The following is a 17,847-nucleotide window of genomic DNA, read 5'->3' as shown; positions in this document are numbered from 1 at the left end:
CCCGCTTCTGCCATAATACTGCTGCTGCTGCTGCTTGGCTGTGGGCTAGAAGCCAAAACTCTGTGCTACTCAAGGTCTCTCAGGAGAAAAAACAATGTTTATAATTTTTTTGCTGTTAATATAATTACTGATATTAATTCTCCATCAGTGGAGACCCCATTATTTGATCATCAGCATTTGCATTTAGTTATTCTCAGAACTGTTTACACAACATTTCATATTCACACTAAAGAACGCAATATTGGACCTACTGCGGACAGTGTGGACATCGCTTTCTTTGACTGCTTTTCCCTCTACTGCAGAATCACCTTCTTTATGCTGGTGATACCGTGGTGTTAGAGTTTCTTATCCCCCCCTCTCTGGCCTATTTTCTTTCATCCTCTAACCACTTATTGAATTAACTGTTCAATTTTATCCCAAGGTTCTCCTCTCTCTCTCACACGTAATTCTTATTTCGAAAGCTTAGAAAGATGGATGTTACACAAGACTCCATCTGTTGAACAGAAAATAGCACCGAAACGGGGAAGCAGGAATGTTAAAGCTAATGTATATATAGCATATAGTACCCTCTTCATTATTTCCATCCATCCATCAATCATTACATCATTTCATTGATACATCCATCTATTCACCCTATCACCCATCCAGTTGTCTGCCTGTTTTGAAGGAAAAACTGCACTCCATTTTCCCTCCATGTGTGCAGTTATTCCAAAATTCTGCCTCTGTCTCCGTCAGCCACTTTTTCTCATCACTGTCTCCACACACAAAATATGTTTGAAAGACTCTGAGAGTTGCCGAAGTCATGAAGAAGGTAGACTGGCAACTATCTAGTATTTAATAGAAGGCCAATGTCGGTCTGACTGTAATTTATACTTGTGGATATGAAATGATGCCAGCTGAGACCACTCTCAACCCATCAGCAGGTTAAGTCAATCTCTGCCTCTCACTCTAGTGTTTGTCCATTCTCCATACTCTAATGACTCATTCAAATGTCTAAAGCAGGCTTTAAACAGTATGTACCCATCCACCCTTCTCTCTACATGATTCATTAATCCATGCCAACATGATAAACTATTTATGCCAGGTCAGTCCATCCAAACATTAACCCATCCATTCAAAGGGCTAGTTATCGAACCTCAATGCTTCTTTGGTACAAACTGAAAAGTGTCAAAGTATCAAAAAAGTGAAAAAAGTCCGGGGTCAAAGGTGCATCAATGATCATTTGATGATTGATCCTTTTCTTATATTTTTGATCATCAGACACTTTGGTATTCAAATTGAAATTTTGGCAAAATTCTTGTAGGTCTATTTGTGTTTCAGCCTAGTATCCCTGGAATTACATCCATATTGGATGACTCCACACCTCACAATTTATGTTCAATGTCAGCATTTAGTAAAAAATGCTGGATATAGTAGGGCCTTCATGTGGCAAAGTGGAAAATAAGGGTTAGAAATAAGGGTTAAATGAGGTACAGTTCAGGCTGGTGGACTGGCAAAGCAAAGCAGGTCAGTTCCAATTAATATTTGCTTCTGTATTAACAATAACCACGATATTTCCATAATCTTAAGAAAGGGTTATCTAGCCTTAAGCATATCTTAACCACAGTTAATTTGCCGTAATCACCATCTCTCCCTAACATTAACATACTGTTGTTGCCATGTTCATATATTGTAGAAAACGTCAAATTCTAAAAACGTTACATTGGATACAAAAACTGTCACTGGGGATTGGCAGAAAAAAGGATTAGGAGAAAAATGGATTGGCAGAAAATTAGTTTGTATATGTTAAATAAGTTAGCATAGAAAAGGTATTGTTTTGGTTCTAGCATCAAAATTCAGTTATTGTATGATACTACTACCAGATATTTCAGATGTTACCCCATTATATCCATTGGTCTATCAATCAATCTCTCAAAAAGAATTCCACAAATGTTTTTTCTTAGACTTTCCTACTTGTATTAGGTCCATAACGATACCAGCGGAGACCATCCCAAGCCCTGACACCAGGTACGGCACTATAACCTGGGCAGCAATCAGCCAAGAGCTCTCTGGTAGGAAACCATGTTCAGAGCGAGTCAACTTCCACGTCACACCACGTAACTTTTTGCCCTGGTAGCGTAGCTCCAGCTCCAGACGAGTCACCACCATGTTGAACGAGGGGTCACTTAATCACTTAGCTTAGAGTATAGTTATCTCATTGTAAGTGTAAATGCAGTCCACACAAGTCTTTAGTCGAGGCAAAAAACATCAGCTTCTGTATGTCCAAATGAACTTGGTTTCACAGTTTCACTTGTCCTAAGAAGTGAGCGAGATGAATGCTGAAGAAGAAACAAATCAATGTTGTTCTCCTTGGTTTAAAACAGGTCTAGGGCATATGTTTCAAGCAGTCACTACGGCCTCTCTTGAAGAACTGAGACAGAATTTGTGAATGCATGGTTGTTCTTCTCTCGAGGGATTACAATGAAATGACAGGCTTTTCTTGAATCATGTCTTCAGATGTTCAGAAGAGACAATCTAGTTATAAACATTTAGAAGATTGTGACGTAATTTTCCATTTGTTAAAATTAGTTGAATTTTTCCCCAGTCAAAATCAAAGTCAATAGCTTCAACTCTAATTTGAGAGCAATGGAGCGTAGCATCTTTGGCCCAGTGGTGAGTCAGCAGTGATGAGGTATACATTTGCCAGCACCACTGGGGAACACGATCATTAACACCATTTCTGATTCATAGGTCACAACGTTCTCTACAAGCACAGAAGCTCCACATCTGCAGTCAAATTTTCAGTTTCTCTCCAGCCTACTGGCCTTTTTAAATTAAGGTTAGTAAGATGGCTTTGATGTCCACACACAGGTCATAGAGAATAGACCTGACAATAGAGAGTTTGGATTTCAAGGAGTCCTGATTAAGTCCAGTTGCTGAGATTTGATCGAGAATCCATTTGATGTAGTTCAAAGTCCTTTCAACTGAGTCTAATGTTTCCCTGATGTAGTCCTGAATCCATCGATCCGGTCTAGAATCTACCTGACCTCCAGTCTAAAGGCACAGCTGTATCTCGTCAGTGACAGCAAATTGACTGACAGTGGCAAGAGGATGAAGAATTGCCAAAAAGGTCTTGAGAGTGATAAGCAGCTGGATCCCTTGATGTTTTTGTCATTCCGGTCCATTCCTCTCTTTTGGGAGGGTCACAGTGAGATTAAAGAGGAAAACAAAAAGAGCTCCATAACGTCAATAAGTGATCTAAAAGGTCCAGTGACGAGATGCAGCAGCCAGCTCCTGGCAGGCTGGAGTGTTTCTTTCCTCTTGTCAGCATCAGGGTAGTCCTGCTGCCTCCGCTCTGCTCTGCTGTGACGTAGCAGAGAAAGAGGCAGGGCTGTCTGCACTGCCCGACATGCAAACTCATGAGGGAAACAACCGGCTTACCGTCTCACACTGTCCCTCTTGCTATTTCTTGCTGCGTGTCTGCCTCTCATCCTTCCTTCCTCTTGCCATGTGACATCCCTCTCTCTGCATCAGCCAGTCTCGCTGCATTTCTCTCTCTATCATCCCTCTTTTTCTAAGCTCTCTCTCCCTATCGTGACTCATTCTCTCTCTCTGTCCATTCCCTCCATCTGTATGTCCTTTCCACCTGCTACAGTACATTTGCACTGTGATCCTGTAACTGTAGCCCTGGTACTGCATCTCCTTGTTCTGTAAGAGCACATGTAAGACCAAACAGTCATATTGTACTGTGTGACAAAAATGTTTGACGTTTTTAAGAAGCTGGACTGGATTAGAATATTGATTTTTTGGCACTTTTCAGTTCATGAGAATCACTTGTCTCTTCACCCTTTTCTCTTACATTGAAACATGTTTTTGCAATGCTGTCCCTTTCTTTTTTGAATGAAGGTAATGGGTATTCTCTTCCTTATTATTATCAAATATTTTCTTTGATTCCCACTTTACTAGTAAAGGTCTTTTTCACCTCAATTGTTTTTTTTTCTTCCTTCACCTATGTAAGCATTAGGAATAAAACTCAGTTAGGGTGAAATTTTTGACTCATTTATTTCTGTAAAATCATGTTTGTGTTTATCTAATTTATATGAGTTGTATGACCGTAAACAATGTTAACTGTACTTTGACAAAAAAAAACATCTCACTCAGCGTCTACTTACTTGCTTTTTCCTAAGCTTTCAAGCTATAAGTGCTAAGGAGGAAACACTGGAAGATGGATGTGGTCTGAGCCATGACTACTGAGTACTCATGTAATAATGCAGTAATGACTATGAGTACTCATGGGTTGTAACTTCAACATGTTGACGGGCATCGCGGCTGCGTCAACCAATCGCAAGATTGTCTCAAGTTCAGTCCTGTTTTCAATTAAGAAACATTGCTAAACTATGCCCCTTCATGTCTTTCAAACAGTTTACACAAATCACCCATTGTTTCCTCCCCTCACACCTTCACTATTGTAAAGCATTGCATTATTGTTTAAGCCAAGAAGCGTTGGCATTGTCTAAAGTAGTTCAAAATTCTGATACACGGTTACTAACTGAAACTCCACATCGTTCATATCACCGTGGTGCTGGCTTTCCATCAAATCTGAGGTGGAGTTAAAAATCCTCTTAACAACTTTTGAGGCGTTACATACTTTAGCTCCAGCATACATCAAGGGGTTGCTGATCCCAGACAAATTCAATAGGCCTCATAGGTCATCGGAACAAGGGCTCCTGGTTGTGTCCCGTTTAAGAGTTTTAATAGTCACCGTGACCGAGCGTTTGATGTGGAACACTCAGATCGGCACCTCTGTTGAGTATATCATCTCGAGACATTTTCAATCTCAAAATGCATTTTGAGAAGGGCTTTGATGAAGAGAAATTTGATGTAAACAGCAGCAATTATGATGGATTATATAAATGTAAAAAGAAAAAATACAGTTACAAAATGCATTCATTAGGATTCATAAAGTGTCTGTGAACTCTTTACAGCCTCTTCCCTCACCTGAGTAGAGTGGGACACAACCAAATTGGATTTGAACACATTTTGCTTGGATAACCATAATAACCTGCGTGGATAAGTTATTGGCAAGCATGATATCTAAATTTGCTCATAAAGAAATAGGACTATAGACATGTTAATTGACAACATGATTCACTGACTAGGTCATGTGTAATGCCCCTGACTTGAAGAGCTGTGGAACACAAGGCGGAGGCACCATTAATATTATTCTTCCTGTTAGCTGTTTATTCCATACAAACAACAAAATCATCAGATTGTACAGTATACAAGAAGACCCATACATCATCACCAGGGATCAATCCTTTGACTGCACAAAAGATGTTTTTGTTTCTTTCTTTCTATCACCTACATACCCCTCTCAATTATCATTTGTATGCAATAAAAATAATAGAACGAACATGGTCTTTGGCCATCCCACACTCTTGGCTCTTGTGTTTGTGTTGCCGAGTCACTCACCTGATCTCAGTCCAACTGAGCAGCGTTCCACTTGCTGAAGATCAGACTAAAGTCAGAGAGACTCCACAACAAGCAGGAGCTGACGGGGCTGTAGTGAAGCTCTGAGAGAGCATCACCAGGGAAGATACAAAATGTGTGTGGGTCAAAGACCTCAGGCAGTCATTGACTGAAAAGGGTTTTCTATTAAATATGATGATTTTGTTTAACTTCATGTGTGTTTGTCCAATTAATTTTACAAGGGCTATATCTCCCACAAAGTTATTTCTATACTGATGTAACCCTACTCAAATAAAGCTGAGACTTGGAACTGTAGTATCCATTATTTCTGTGTGGAGTTTGCATGTTCTCCCTGTGCCTGCGTGGGCTTTCGCCGGGTATTCCGGCTTCCTCCCACAGTCCAAAGACATGCAGGTTAATCGGTGACTCTACATTTGCCCTGGGTGTGAATGTGAGCGTGACCGGTTGTTTGTCTCTATATGTTGGCCCTGTGATAGTCTGGCGACCTGTCCAGGTTTGTACCTCGCCTCTCTTGCCCAATCTCAGCTACCCTCAAAGGTTAAGTGTTATAGTTACTGGATGGATGGATGTGCTGAGGCTCAGAGCCTGAAGAACACAAAATGTGTAACTGTCCAAAGTTCCGGGCCTTGGCTGTAGGTATGACAACAGGATATGGTTGCTTGGACAAAATCCACAACCCCCACAGGCTACAGTAACAATCCTAATTGCTGACAGTTAAGTGCTGTGGTCTTTATCTCCTTTCCGTTTAGATAGGCTACCCTCCATGTCCCTCTATGTCCCCTCTGCTTTGAAACACAGCACTGCCAAACCTTTGAGTACTCGCCCTACATCAGACACAGGACAATAACAGACACTGTACAGGAGAAAATCGAGGAAATACTGATGAGCAACAGAAGGAGTGAATAAGCGGTATGAGGACAGTCGTGTGTTTATCAGCGGAGGACAGAGAGGAAGAAAGAGGTACCAGCTCATCATAAAACAGACAGCAGTGCGTCTGATTTCCCTGAGCCCAGCTGGCTGCAGACCAAATGCCAGAGACGCCTGGCAGAAGATAAAGGCACAACTCACCCACACACACACACACACACACACACACACACACACACACACAGACACACAAACACACACATACAAAGGTATCCACTCAACATCAATTAAAAGGGAAGACGCAGACTGCCGAGTAGACACACAAACACACTCACAAAATAGAGAGAGCCTTCAGGTGACATAACTGTACATAGAACAAAAACCCCTGTGACAGCCTTCATGACGGCTGACATCACCTGGTTTTCTTAATGTGCAATGAAAAATATTTGCTCATACAGTATTGAATAGTGTGAATAATGGATATTCATTTGGCTTTCAAAGTAGCAGCACTATTACTATTCCACTACACAGAATTTTCATATCAGATATATTTAATGTCCAATCAAACCTTTTTTCACACGTTTAAGGGAAGACTCGTTCTCGTATCGTCGAGTGTCTGTATAAGGTTTTTTTTTTAAATTATTTCTCTGGACATTTTTATGTGTTTATTATGACAGGAACAGTAAAGACAGAACAGAATATGTAGGGAAATAGAGTAGGGGAATGACATGCAGCAAATGGTCTGGCTGCTCAGGGCATTTACGCCAGTGTGGTATTCTCCCTAACCACTCAGCTATTAGGTCACCTCGTCTATGTATCAGGTTTAAAGCTACAATGATTATTGTGTAATCAATTAGTCAGTTGACAAAAGATTAATCTGCAACTATTTTGATTATCTAATAATCATTTTAGTCATTTTTTATGAAAAATGCCAAACATTTGCTGGTTCCCAGGCTCTCCAACGTCAGGATTTCCTGCTCGTTTCTGTTTTATATCACTGTGAAATGAATATTTTGGGGTTTTTGGCTGTGGGTCGGACAAAACAAGATATCTAGCGGGTTTTTTTGGTAAAATTTTTTTTTTCACAATTTAAAATGATGAATCGATTAATCAAGAAAGTTATTGGCTGATTAACAGATAATGAAAATAATCACTAGTTGCAACACTAAAAGGTTCAATGTATGGGATATAAACAAGAGGTTTTCTTGGACTCATTCTTGTGTTACAAGATGATAATTCCAAATTACTTTGTGAATAAAATATACATTATAGTTGGGTGAAAGGTTGTATTTATAAATCAGCTTCTAGACAAACTTGCATCATTGTACTGAATCAGTGCTCTTGAAAAGTTTCATGATAGAAACATCAAACTACCGCTTTAATACAAACGAAACTACCTGAAGATAATGCAGTTGGTAGCTTTAACCAAAGATCATCTTTTTTAATCTGATATCCGTGGTGGATGTGGTGTCGTGAGGCCATATGACCTCCTCATAAGTCATCTGCTCCGAACTTTGAGAAATGACTAGCAGGTTATTTGAAGCCATCAGTACAGAAATCTTTCACTTGAATTTACTATTGCCCGTGATAGAGACCAGAAGTTGAGAAAAAAAAGTGGAAATTGAACGGACCAAAATATGGGCACACAATGTCGATGACATAGCAACTTATTAATGGCAGCGAAACATGACGCACTAACACTAAATCTAAGCATTACTACTGGATGAAAATGAATTGTAAAAACTTTGGCAACTTTGCTTTTATTAATTGATTTAAGACATTATAAAAAAATATTCACTTATGCAGCTGATACTATTTAAATTTACTGTTTTCTGTTAGAGTGTCGTGTCTATGCTATCAGTTCAAATTGGAATTTGTGATACCACTGATGCCCCAGGACTGATCATACTCACCTGAACACTGTCCAGCACCATGCCGGCCATCACCATGCCCATCCCAGCCAGCAGGTAGGGAAAAAGCACCTGAAGACAGATAGCTATGGACGACTCCTCCACCAACTTAGCCACTGACACTTTCGGCCTCTCCTCTGCCCGCTTTTTAGGAGGCGGCTGGAGGGCGGGGGGTAAGATGAGGTCATCCTGGCGGTCTAATGTGCCTCCCAAGTGGGCACCAGGACTGCCACTGGGGCTCTTCCCCTTGGAGCGGGACTTTTTGTTCTTTTTCCTCTGGCGGGTCTGATGTGATGGTTTATCCTCAACGGGCATGATGGCGGTGGTGGCTGTGACAGTTGGGACAGTGTTGGTTTAATCTGGGGATACAGAATAACATGGGACATTTGAAATGGGCAACTGTTGTTTTATCACACTTGTATCCCCAAATCTACTGTATATGGAACCAAGAAACTGACGAAAGGAGCAATAGGTTATAGGACCAGTCAAAAATAAAACTTCATATGCATCAATAAATAAGAGTCAGTTAAACGGTGAAAATGGAGTGTAAAAAGAAAAAAATACGTAAAGCTGTAAACCTTTCCTTTAACATCCAATGACTGGGTAAAAATCTAGAAAACATTTAATTATTTCCTTTACTTCCAGTCAGTCAACTTCGGTCAAGCTAGCTAGCCAGTCCTCGACTGCTCCGCTGACATTAAAAACACACATACTGTACACACACACACACACACACACACATACACACAATGTTGCATGAGGAAAACAGGCAATAGATGATAACCAAGATCCCAAAACACAGCTGAAAAATAAAATGTGCTAGTCGAAGATACTGTAAATAGAAAAGTAAGATACATTTTGTTGTTTATTTTATCAAGTGATTGGAGGTTTAAAGGAAAAGTATAAAGCTTTTTAATACTATTTACACTCCATTTTAATTATTTACTGCGTATTCATATATTTTTGACTTTTTCTATCTTTTGTAAGTTAGTTGTCAGAAAAATATGCACGTCTCCCCCTGCACAAAACCCCAAAATAAATCATTCACATCAATCATATTTTTTTTTCCATTAATGAGCCCATTAATCAGCCTGGCCCATGGATTGGCTGCTAACTGTCTAACATAGGATAGCTGGTCTTTTATATATTTCATATCAGATGGTGTCTGGTTCTTAATACATGTGTTGTGTGTAAAGTATCTCTTCCCGGTATTATTTTACCTACTTTGGTATTACTATACCATCTTCTGTGTCTTTTCGGACATATAATTTCTGAATGACAAGCTATTAACTTTTCATTTTGAACACTGGCAAAGCCTTTCTCCTCAGCTTCTCACTGGCAGCTCTAATAATCCCAAATTGCTGCTTCATGGAATTACACTACTTTGTCATTTCTTAAACTCGGTTTGCTGTCTTGCTAAGCTTCTTGCTTACCTTCAAAGACAAGAATATTGTTGTCCTTTCTAATATGACTTTGCTCAGGTGAGTAGCATTTACACTTGAAGGCAAACCACTTTTCCACTACATAGAAGGCTAATAGATACACTAGGCTACCTAACTGGGACTTTTTAGTGGTTGCTAGCATAACAGTATTTGCTTACTATGTTTACAATTATTAGACTCATGACAAAAAAAAAAAAAAAATTGACACTACCAGTCAAAAGTTTTAGGACATGCAGTTCAGTTTTTATTGAAATTTCGGCAACTAAGGTCCAGTGAATAACCTTAAATGGTACAAAGATAAGCGGGAGACTGCCCAAGGTAAACATTTAAAAAAAAAAAGTTTAGGTCACCAGAAACTGGAAAATCATGTAAATTTGATAGAAAACAGGCCTTTTTCAAGGATTAAGAAAATGGTTAGCTTACAGCTTTCCTGCAGCAATGGAAGTAAATGAAGCCTTTAAAGTTGATGTAAACAATTCCTGTTGATTACTGAAAAAACCCTCTGTCTGTACAAAGGCAGTATTTGGACAAACTGTGTTCCTACACCCTCTGATGCGTTATCAGGACAACACTGTGCTGCAGGGAGTAGGACTGTATGTTGCTATCAGAATGGAGAGAAAAAGAAAAGTAACAGGGGAAGGCAGACTGGTTGGTCAGGGGTTCATCCTGCAGCAAGATAATGACCCAGAACATTAGAGGAACAAAACTAGACGGCGGCTTCACAGGATGGGAGACCAGCACAGTCTCCAGACCTGAACCCCATGGAGCTGGTTCGGGAGGAACTGGACAGAAGGTGGAAGCAGAGCGACCTGCAAGTGCAACACATCTGTTGGAATTTCTGCCACAGTGTTGGGAGGAACTTTCTGATAAATATTTGATTTCCATTGTAGGGAGAACATCAAGGGTGTGTTCAGCTGATGGATGAGTCAAACTTTTAGAATAAATTTTGCTCAACAAGATTCCATGATTCCTTGTTTTTAAAATCTCCAGCTGTTTATTGTTATTTATTGTTTTTAATTTCAGAAACATTGCCCCATCGAATGACGTGAACTTAAATAACCGCTGGGGGAAAATGGAGGTGTTCTGTACCTTCTGACCGGCAGTGTAACGTGTGGCTTCTTGTGTAAACACACAACGTGGTGGATGAAGTGTAAAGCCAGTCTAACGGCCTACGTTATCTAGTAGAAACATCCAGTGAGTGGATGAGTGTCACATGAAATCCTCTGCATCGCGTCAAGTACTTCGAGCTAACCTGCAGGTATCAACCGCGTCGTTTAAAAATGCCGAAACCGCGCTCTGGGAAACTCTCGCCACTCGTCCGAGAGCACTTTCCATTTTCTGCGACGAGCTCAGGGCGAGTTCTGCACGTTGAGTCCGATGCGCACCGGCGAAGAGCCGATGAGTAACGGAGGGCAGCCCGCCGATTCACCCACGCATCGGTCTGTCATTCATTCCGAGGAAGGCTAACCAAGGAAGGCGTTTAGCGACCGGTGACTAAAGCGAGGAATAAACAAAAGCAGGAAATACACACGGTGTCGACGACGGAGCCCCCGGAATTCAAAATTCATCGGCAGCTCCATGGGAGACGCACCGGAAAAACCGGGACGGACGACTGCCGCGGTCTTGTGTTGACACGCAGCCCGCCGCCGGAGGCTGCCATGTGTACATCCCATAATACCGCCACTGCCGCTGTAACCCGTAGTGACACAGCCGGGCCCTTTCCGATTGGCTAGAGTAACAGTGGTGAAAGAAGCGGCGACTAGTAGCGCCGCCCCCCTGTGGCGAGAGTGGGCAAATTCAATTACGGGGCGAAAAAGAGCCGTTACGTGAAGTACTGAACGTCCGGACAGCCCGAGCCTGGATGGCCTTTAGTCACTGCGCCACGGCAGGATTGATCACATCTGTAGTAGCGCCAACTAATAGGCCAAAGGGTCCAAATTGCAGACTGCGTGAAAATGACGGTCCTAAAGAAGACATCTTGCCGGGGACTCCCCGGGACCTCCTGGACCCCACCGGGGAAGCCGCTGTAGGTATCATTGCGAGCGAAAGCTCCGGGACCGGCGGCGCAACCCCCGGTCGGGTCTGCGGACACGCTCGTTCGCCGCCCTCCCTGCAGCTTCGGGCGGGAAAGCACACCCCCGCTCCCTCCCTCCCTCAGCCCCGGGGAGCGCGCAGCGGACGAGAGGCTGAGATTTCGGTTCGTCGCCCTTACCTTTTGTCTCCAGAGCCCTTGATGCTGAGCGTGCGCACGGCTGCGCTGGCCGCGAGCTCCGGGACCGAGCTGTGTGTACGCGTTTGGGTGTGAATGTCCGCCTGTAGTAAGGCTGCGCGTGTGCTCCGCTCTCCGTGTGCTCGTGTATTCTTGTACGTATGTTTGTGCTTTAAACTCGCCGTGTCTGTCCGTGTGTGTGTGTGTGTGTGTGTGTGTGCAGTGCATGAGCTAGTGCGCACACATCATGGGGCACCCGCTCGAATTTCAAGGCATTAGCAGATAAGGATATCCCCCCCTCCTGTCTCTCCCCATCTCCGGGAGAGTGGTGACAGCAGCCGAGAGCCCGAGTGCTTCCCCTGTTTCATTCATGGGAGGAATAAAGTCTACAGCAGACCGGCCACACTCGACTCCGGCACTCGGCGAATCGCCGCAAAATTCGTGTGTCTGCTTGGGGCCGCTAATCTGTAACAGAGACGTTTGGGGTTTTTACATTTAAGCGTCTTTAGTTCCGCGAGTCCAGCGTCTTACAGCCAGAAACGGGAACCCCTTTTATTTTGACACATTAGACGACTCATTGCCATGTCCTGATTTGTAATCTATGCAAGTCCTGTAACGTGTTTTTAAAACTAGTCTTCTAGTCTTTTCAGAATGCTTTTGTTATGCAGATATCTGAAGTTTATAATTGAAGCCAGTTTCCAGCCAAATGACTTGTTCAGATTTTTTTTTTTTTTTTTTTTTTTTTTAGTAGCCAAAGACTACTTAAGAGATTAAAACAACTAAAATTAAATTTTCAGTATCTATCATCAAGAATAGATTCATGGCGTGGCTGATTTGATGCCGTCCACTAAGCTCGATTTGTACCGCAGAGCAGCATCTTGATCTTTTTTACTGGAGATCTTTTTACTGTTGCTCGTAATTTGACACAGCGTCGTGCGCATGCTGTGACATTTAATGGTCATGTCATGGCGATGCTGTAAATGCCTCCCCGGTCTGTGTCTAAATAGAACCCTCACTTGTGTATTTCATTCACGTGGGTGACAGGGCGCGAATTTCTTCTTTTACGTCTACGCTGAAAATGTAGCCTATCCGATAACAAGCTGCCCCAACTCCTGGTTGTAAGTCATAACTGTACCAGTAATACCTAATGTATTGTGTCAGCTACTTCACTGTAGTGGAATAGCTACATTAAGCCTCACCGAAAATCAGTGCCAAATGAAATGTATCCTTTTCGTATATAGTAAAACAATAATAAATAGTATCCTGTCCATTATTTTTTATATCAGGACATGTTGGGGTTTATTATTGTGGGTGTATAATCTGCTATATAGTACACTATATAGTATGGTTAATATGCTGTATCTAGGGACTTGAGTGGCACCTTTTATCGACTTGCATGTCGATCCATTTTGTACCATAATGATAATGTCTTTGTGCAAAATTATACAGGCTCTTGAAAAAGTTTCCATGTTTAAAAAGTGTGTCACTATGAATCACTGAGTGACTTTACACGCACACTACTGTCCCTGTTGTGTTCCGGTGTTCTGAGTATCCTGGTCATGTGTTTGTCCATGTAAACACCCTGGTTCCAGAAACCTTGATAAAGCTTGTCCCTGTTCTGAAAAACCCAAACATGTAACCCAGTAACCCAGAAACTGGGATACCATGACATGTAAACACATTACCCAGTTTTCTGGGGACTGTCTTCCATGTGCGATATCAATTTAAATCATGCATCGGTTATTTAACCTGCTTTGATTATTTTTTGGCCCCTGGGGGGCAGTGCAACGAGATGTATCACCTAATAGTTGATAGTTGATATCCAGTGGACATTACCATTCATTTGGAATGGCGTTTCTGTCTAAATATAAGTCCAATATTCACTCTCCTTTTAGTTCTGTTTTTTGGCTCCACACACAAACTCAGATAAAGAGAAATGTGCATCAGTCACAGCACAACATAAAAGCTGGAGTACATGCGGCCATTATCATCCCACCCGAATCACCCGTGGTTAAAAGATCACCATCATCGCGCGCCAGTATTATATGGAAAACAGATTATAACCTCTCTCATCCTGAAGATTTAACAGTTTGATAGAATGAGAGATAAAATCATTTTTCATTCTGTTAGGCCTGGCCTTTGGTACTCTGAATCCCAGTCCGCAGGGGAGAAGCTTAAACTCTCCGTACAGAGGATGAAGAGGACACTCTAAAACGACTCGAGCCTCTTTCAGAAAATGTAAGGCAGATCAGATAGTTTGACGGCAATTATATTAATGGCCACTTTAACTATGTGGTGCAGCCAGTTCTTGCCCCCTGTCTAAAGACTCCCAAACCAAGCAATACTAAAAATTACCTACTCTATCACAGAATTATTAGAAGAGTGTCTTGAGTTTTCCTCACACCTCAAACCAATTTAGCTCCCTAAGAAAGTGCAGATGTTGCTGGGCTTTTTTACAGATTGCCATGATGTTGTCACTGAATGTCAGCTGTTTATCAATTGGGTACCCACATATCTGTAGCACTGAACTTGTTCAATGAGCTGTCCCTTAATATCTGGCTCTTCAGCTGCGAAATGCGTCACTCTATTCACAAGCTAGTCACTGACTTTGTCTGCCTGCTGTTTGCCTATGAGCAGGTAGTGGACAGTGAGTTTTTCAAAGTTTTTTTTTTTTTTTTTTTTTTCCCGCTGCTGCTGCTGGAAATGAGGCTGATGAGAGCAGTGAGTGAACCAAGCAACACAACGAGCTGAAAGACACTAACACACTCCGTAGAGCTGAGGGGAACTAATTCTCCGTGGGTTCATCACTACAACTTTCGCACTACGCACAGTTATTCCACCCAATTGTTCATATAAAATATTGTTTAGAACAGCTACAGTAAAACAAAAAAAAGGATGAGAAAGTCTGAAATCTGTCACATGGGGTCTAAGTCACTCTTGTTTTACAATATGACCATGAAATGAAGCAGGTAAATCTGGTAAAGTGGTAAATGCAGCAGGGAGCCTACACCAAACTCCGTACAGAACCGAGTAGCTGAAATGTGAGTGGAGATGTGCTTATTGCTGTGGCGGTATTTGACGGCACTGAGGGTGCAACGTATGTGTCCCACAAAGCTGCAATACGCTTTGGGATGTAAAGTGAAATAGCCTTGGCTAGGTGACCACATGGACCCAAAAAAATGCACTGAATATCAATCTACCTTACGGAACTTGTACATTACGACGCATTTCCTATGGCTGAATCAACACCCAGAGAGCTCAATGGGAAAGCATATGATGACATTCCCTTTTTCTGTTGAGGCTGCAGGACATCCTGATGAGTTCACAGACAAGACCATCAACCCACCACGAGGACACAGCTCCTGTGTTTCTGCTCTTGCTTGTTCCTCCTGGATGGAGCCCCCCTTGAGTGAGGCTGCTCTGTCGCCAGCACTGACATTTGACCACCAGCAGATGGCAGTACCGAGTGTCACGTCACCCTCACCTGCCAACAGTACACAATCTCCCCACTAGGTGGTAGCATGGACTAAAGAGAAAGAGAGGCTCGGTTCATGTCTTGGTTACTTTAGAATAGGCAATAGCCTGGCAAAATTCTCACCCACTTGCAACATTATACTGAGGCTACAAACAGACCCCACCGGAGAGACTCCGTTTTTATGAGCACACTTGGACAGTTTTGGCCTGCTTCTTAACTGCTGCAATCGAAACAAAGAGACGTATAAAGATGTTCAACGTATGAGAGTCGACGAGTATGAAGAGCACTGGTGCACTTTCAGGTGCAGCGAGTCTTGGTGGTGTCAGCAGCACGGTGGTCTGTCAGGATGATCTGTCTGTAACAGGCTTTAAGTCCGTGTCTTATTTGAGTTTATAGTAACATGATCCATGTTATAGTTAAGGGTTCCTATATCCCTCTATTCAGAGGTGGAAAGCCCCTGGAGGTTATGGAAATCTGGTTTACAGCCCCTCACTGTTTATTTTCAACTCATATTAACCATAATCAAAACCAGGAAAGACTAAGATTGCCTTCCCATGTGTACTGTATGTGTTTTGTGGTGTACTTTTTCTTTGGCTGCAGATCACCATGGCTGTGTGAGCCTTGGCATTTTCAGCACCTCGTTAACACCTTCATGCAGATGTAGCGCACATGCATGCACAGGCAGAACTTCATGTGTGAGTTAAATCATTTTTAAAAAAAAGGCAACTTTCCTTCAAACACAGCACCACACACAAGTTATGCCAGCTCCTGTGGCGGTGGGTTTTTTTTCTTTTCTATTCTGTTGAAGCACTGCTATCCAAATTGCTTGACTTGGCCATTGTCGAAGTTGTCATTTTATGTAGCAAAAGAGACAGTATGACATTCATAACCTTCGAATGATGCTGTTACCCAGCTGAGATAATACCCACATAACATTCCACCAATGTATGGTGACGGTCTTCCACTCCTGTATAGATCTGCTTTAGGTCACACAGGTATTCTGAGATTACTCCATCTACATAAACACATTTAGTAGTTAGTGGATGTTAGTCTGGATTGGACTTTAATCATGAAAGTGTACACGGTAAATTGAGAATTTATCACTGTAACAGCAGCAGGAGGATCATTACAAACTCATCCTCTGAACCACATACAAAGAATAAGTCAGGCATTGCTCTAACTTTGTTATGCTCTAATTATTGTTAACAAATCCCATGAAAAGATCAAAATTAACTACAAACTGATCTCACTTACAAGTAGTGCTTTTGTAAATGAAAGCCTCATTTACCGTATCTTATTCCCCAGTGCCACAGAGCTCCATTGTTTATCCATAAAACTATTAAAAAGAAATCAATCCCAGTCAGTCACACTGTTGTTTTGGAACAGACACTTCGGTTTATTTCGAGTCGATCCTACCTTCTCCACCCTGATGCTGTAAACACTCTAAACCACTACATATTCATTAATCTGCAGATGAATGTAGTCCCCAACAAATGCACCATGGCCTCCTGTTGGACTAACATTTACTTAATCTTTTTGGGTATTTAGTGAGTCGTCTTTAAAAATAAAACCAAATATCTGTGAGCTGTTTGTAAAAATGGACATCTTCAATTAGGATGGACGGGTTTAAGTGCTGAGTGACCCAGACAGGCTCAGGGAGACGGAAAGTATCGAGAGACTGACCAACACATGGTTTGTTTTTCTTTTCGTGAAATTTATTGACAATACCTAAAATCACGGGTCTCTAAACTCTATTAGAAATCCAAAAGTCTCTAGAGAAACCAAAGAAGGTTGTGAAGCCATGTGCAAACACCTAAATTATTTCCATTTTCTTAGGTTTGAGAATTTCAGTGTGAACATCATAGAGCTTCAATGAAAAGCTGGAACAAAGAGTTACAGGATATCTACGATATTGTCATTGAGTAATAATTTTGTTTTTCCAGCGTTAAAGCTACTTCACAAAGACATGAAAAGAAATGGGATGTTAACAGGTACTCCTTTCTTACACATAGAGATCAGTTTTCTTCTTCTTTTCTCTTTCTTTTTACTACTCAGCCTGTGGAAAGAGTTGTTTAATGTCTTCTGTGGCTCTGGACGGAGCATTGCCCAGTTTGAGAAAATAACCGATGATGTCATCAGTGTTATCTTACAGTGGCTTGAGCTCGGAGGCTTAAGATTTTTTATTTTTTTTTTTAACAGAAATCCTGCCTTATAAACTGGGAGTGTGGGGTTCGAAAGGTGTGAGTTTTTAACAGGCAGAGGGGTTCTAACAAAAAGACGCAACTGAATCACGTAATGGGGACTGCGGGATCCAGTGCTGTTGGAGCTTGACCCATACTAGCAGCTACAAATCAGGATACCTCAGCTTAAATTCAGCTCCTTAATCATGTACTGTGTGTGCTAATCGTGGACCGTCGGCTCCAGTGCTCCTGACCAGCACTTATATAACACATATTAAGCTGAGTGATACTGTTG

General features: G+C 41.8%; 1 protein-coding gene across 4 annotated transcripts in view; it reads right to left on the bottom strand.

The window, feature by feature from the left end:
• Positions 1 to 11,379, bottom strand: part of LOC120804390 (solute carrier family 41 member 1-like) — a 29,289-nt gene extending 17,910 nt beyond the window's left edge. The window contains exons 1-2 of one of the 4 annotated variants that reach the window (XM_040153834.1): positions 11,280 to 11,379; positions 8,250 to 8,605 (exon numbers count right to left, since the gene is read on the bottom strand). In XM_040153834.1, coding sequence (XP_040009768.1) covers positions 8,250 to 8,561 — 312 coding nt within the window. In that variant the 5' untranslated portion in view covers positions 8,562 to 8,605; positions 11,280 to 11,379. The other 3 variants (XM_040153835.1, XM_040153836.1, XM_040153837.1) reach the window with 3 other exon arrangements.
• Between the last annotated feature and the right edge of the window lie 6,468 nt (positions 11,380 to 17,847).

This window comes from Xiphias gladius, chromosome 18, assembly GCF_016859285.1.
Source record: "Xiphias gladius isolate SHS-SW01 ecotype Sanya breed wild chromosome 18, ASM1685928v1, whole genome shotgun sequence".
NCBI lineage: Eukaryota > Metazoa > Chordata > Actinopteri > Istiophoriformes > Xiphiidae > Xiphias > Xiphias gladius.
This window is presented reverse-complemented; position numbering and strand designations above follow the sequence as displayed.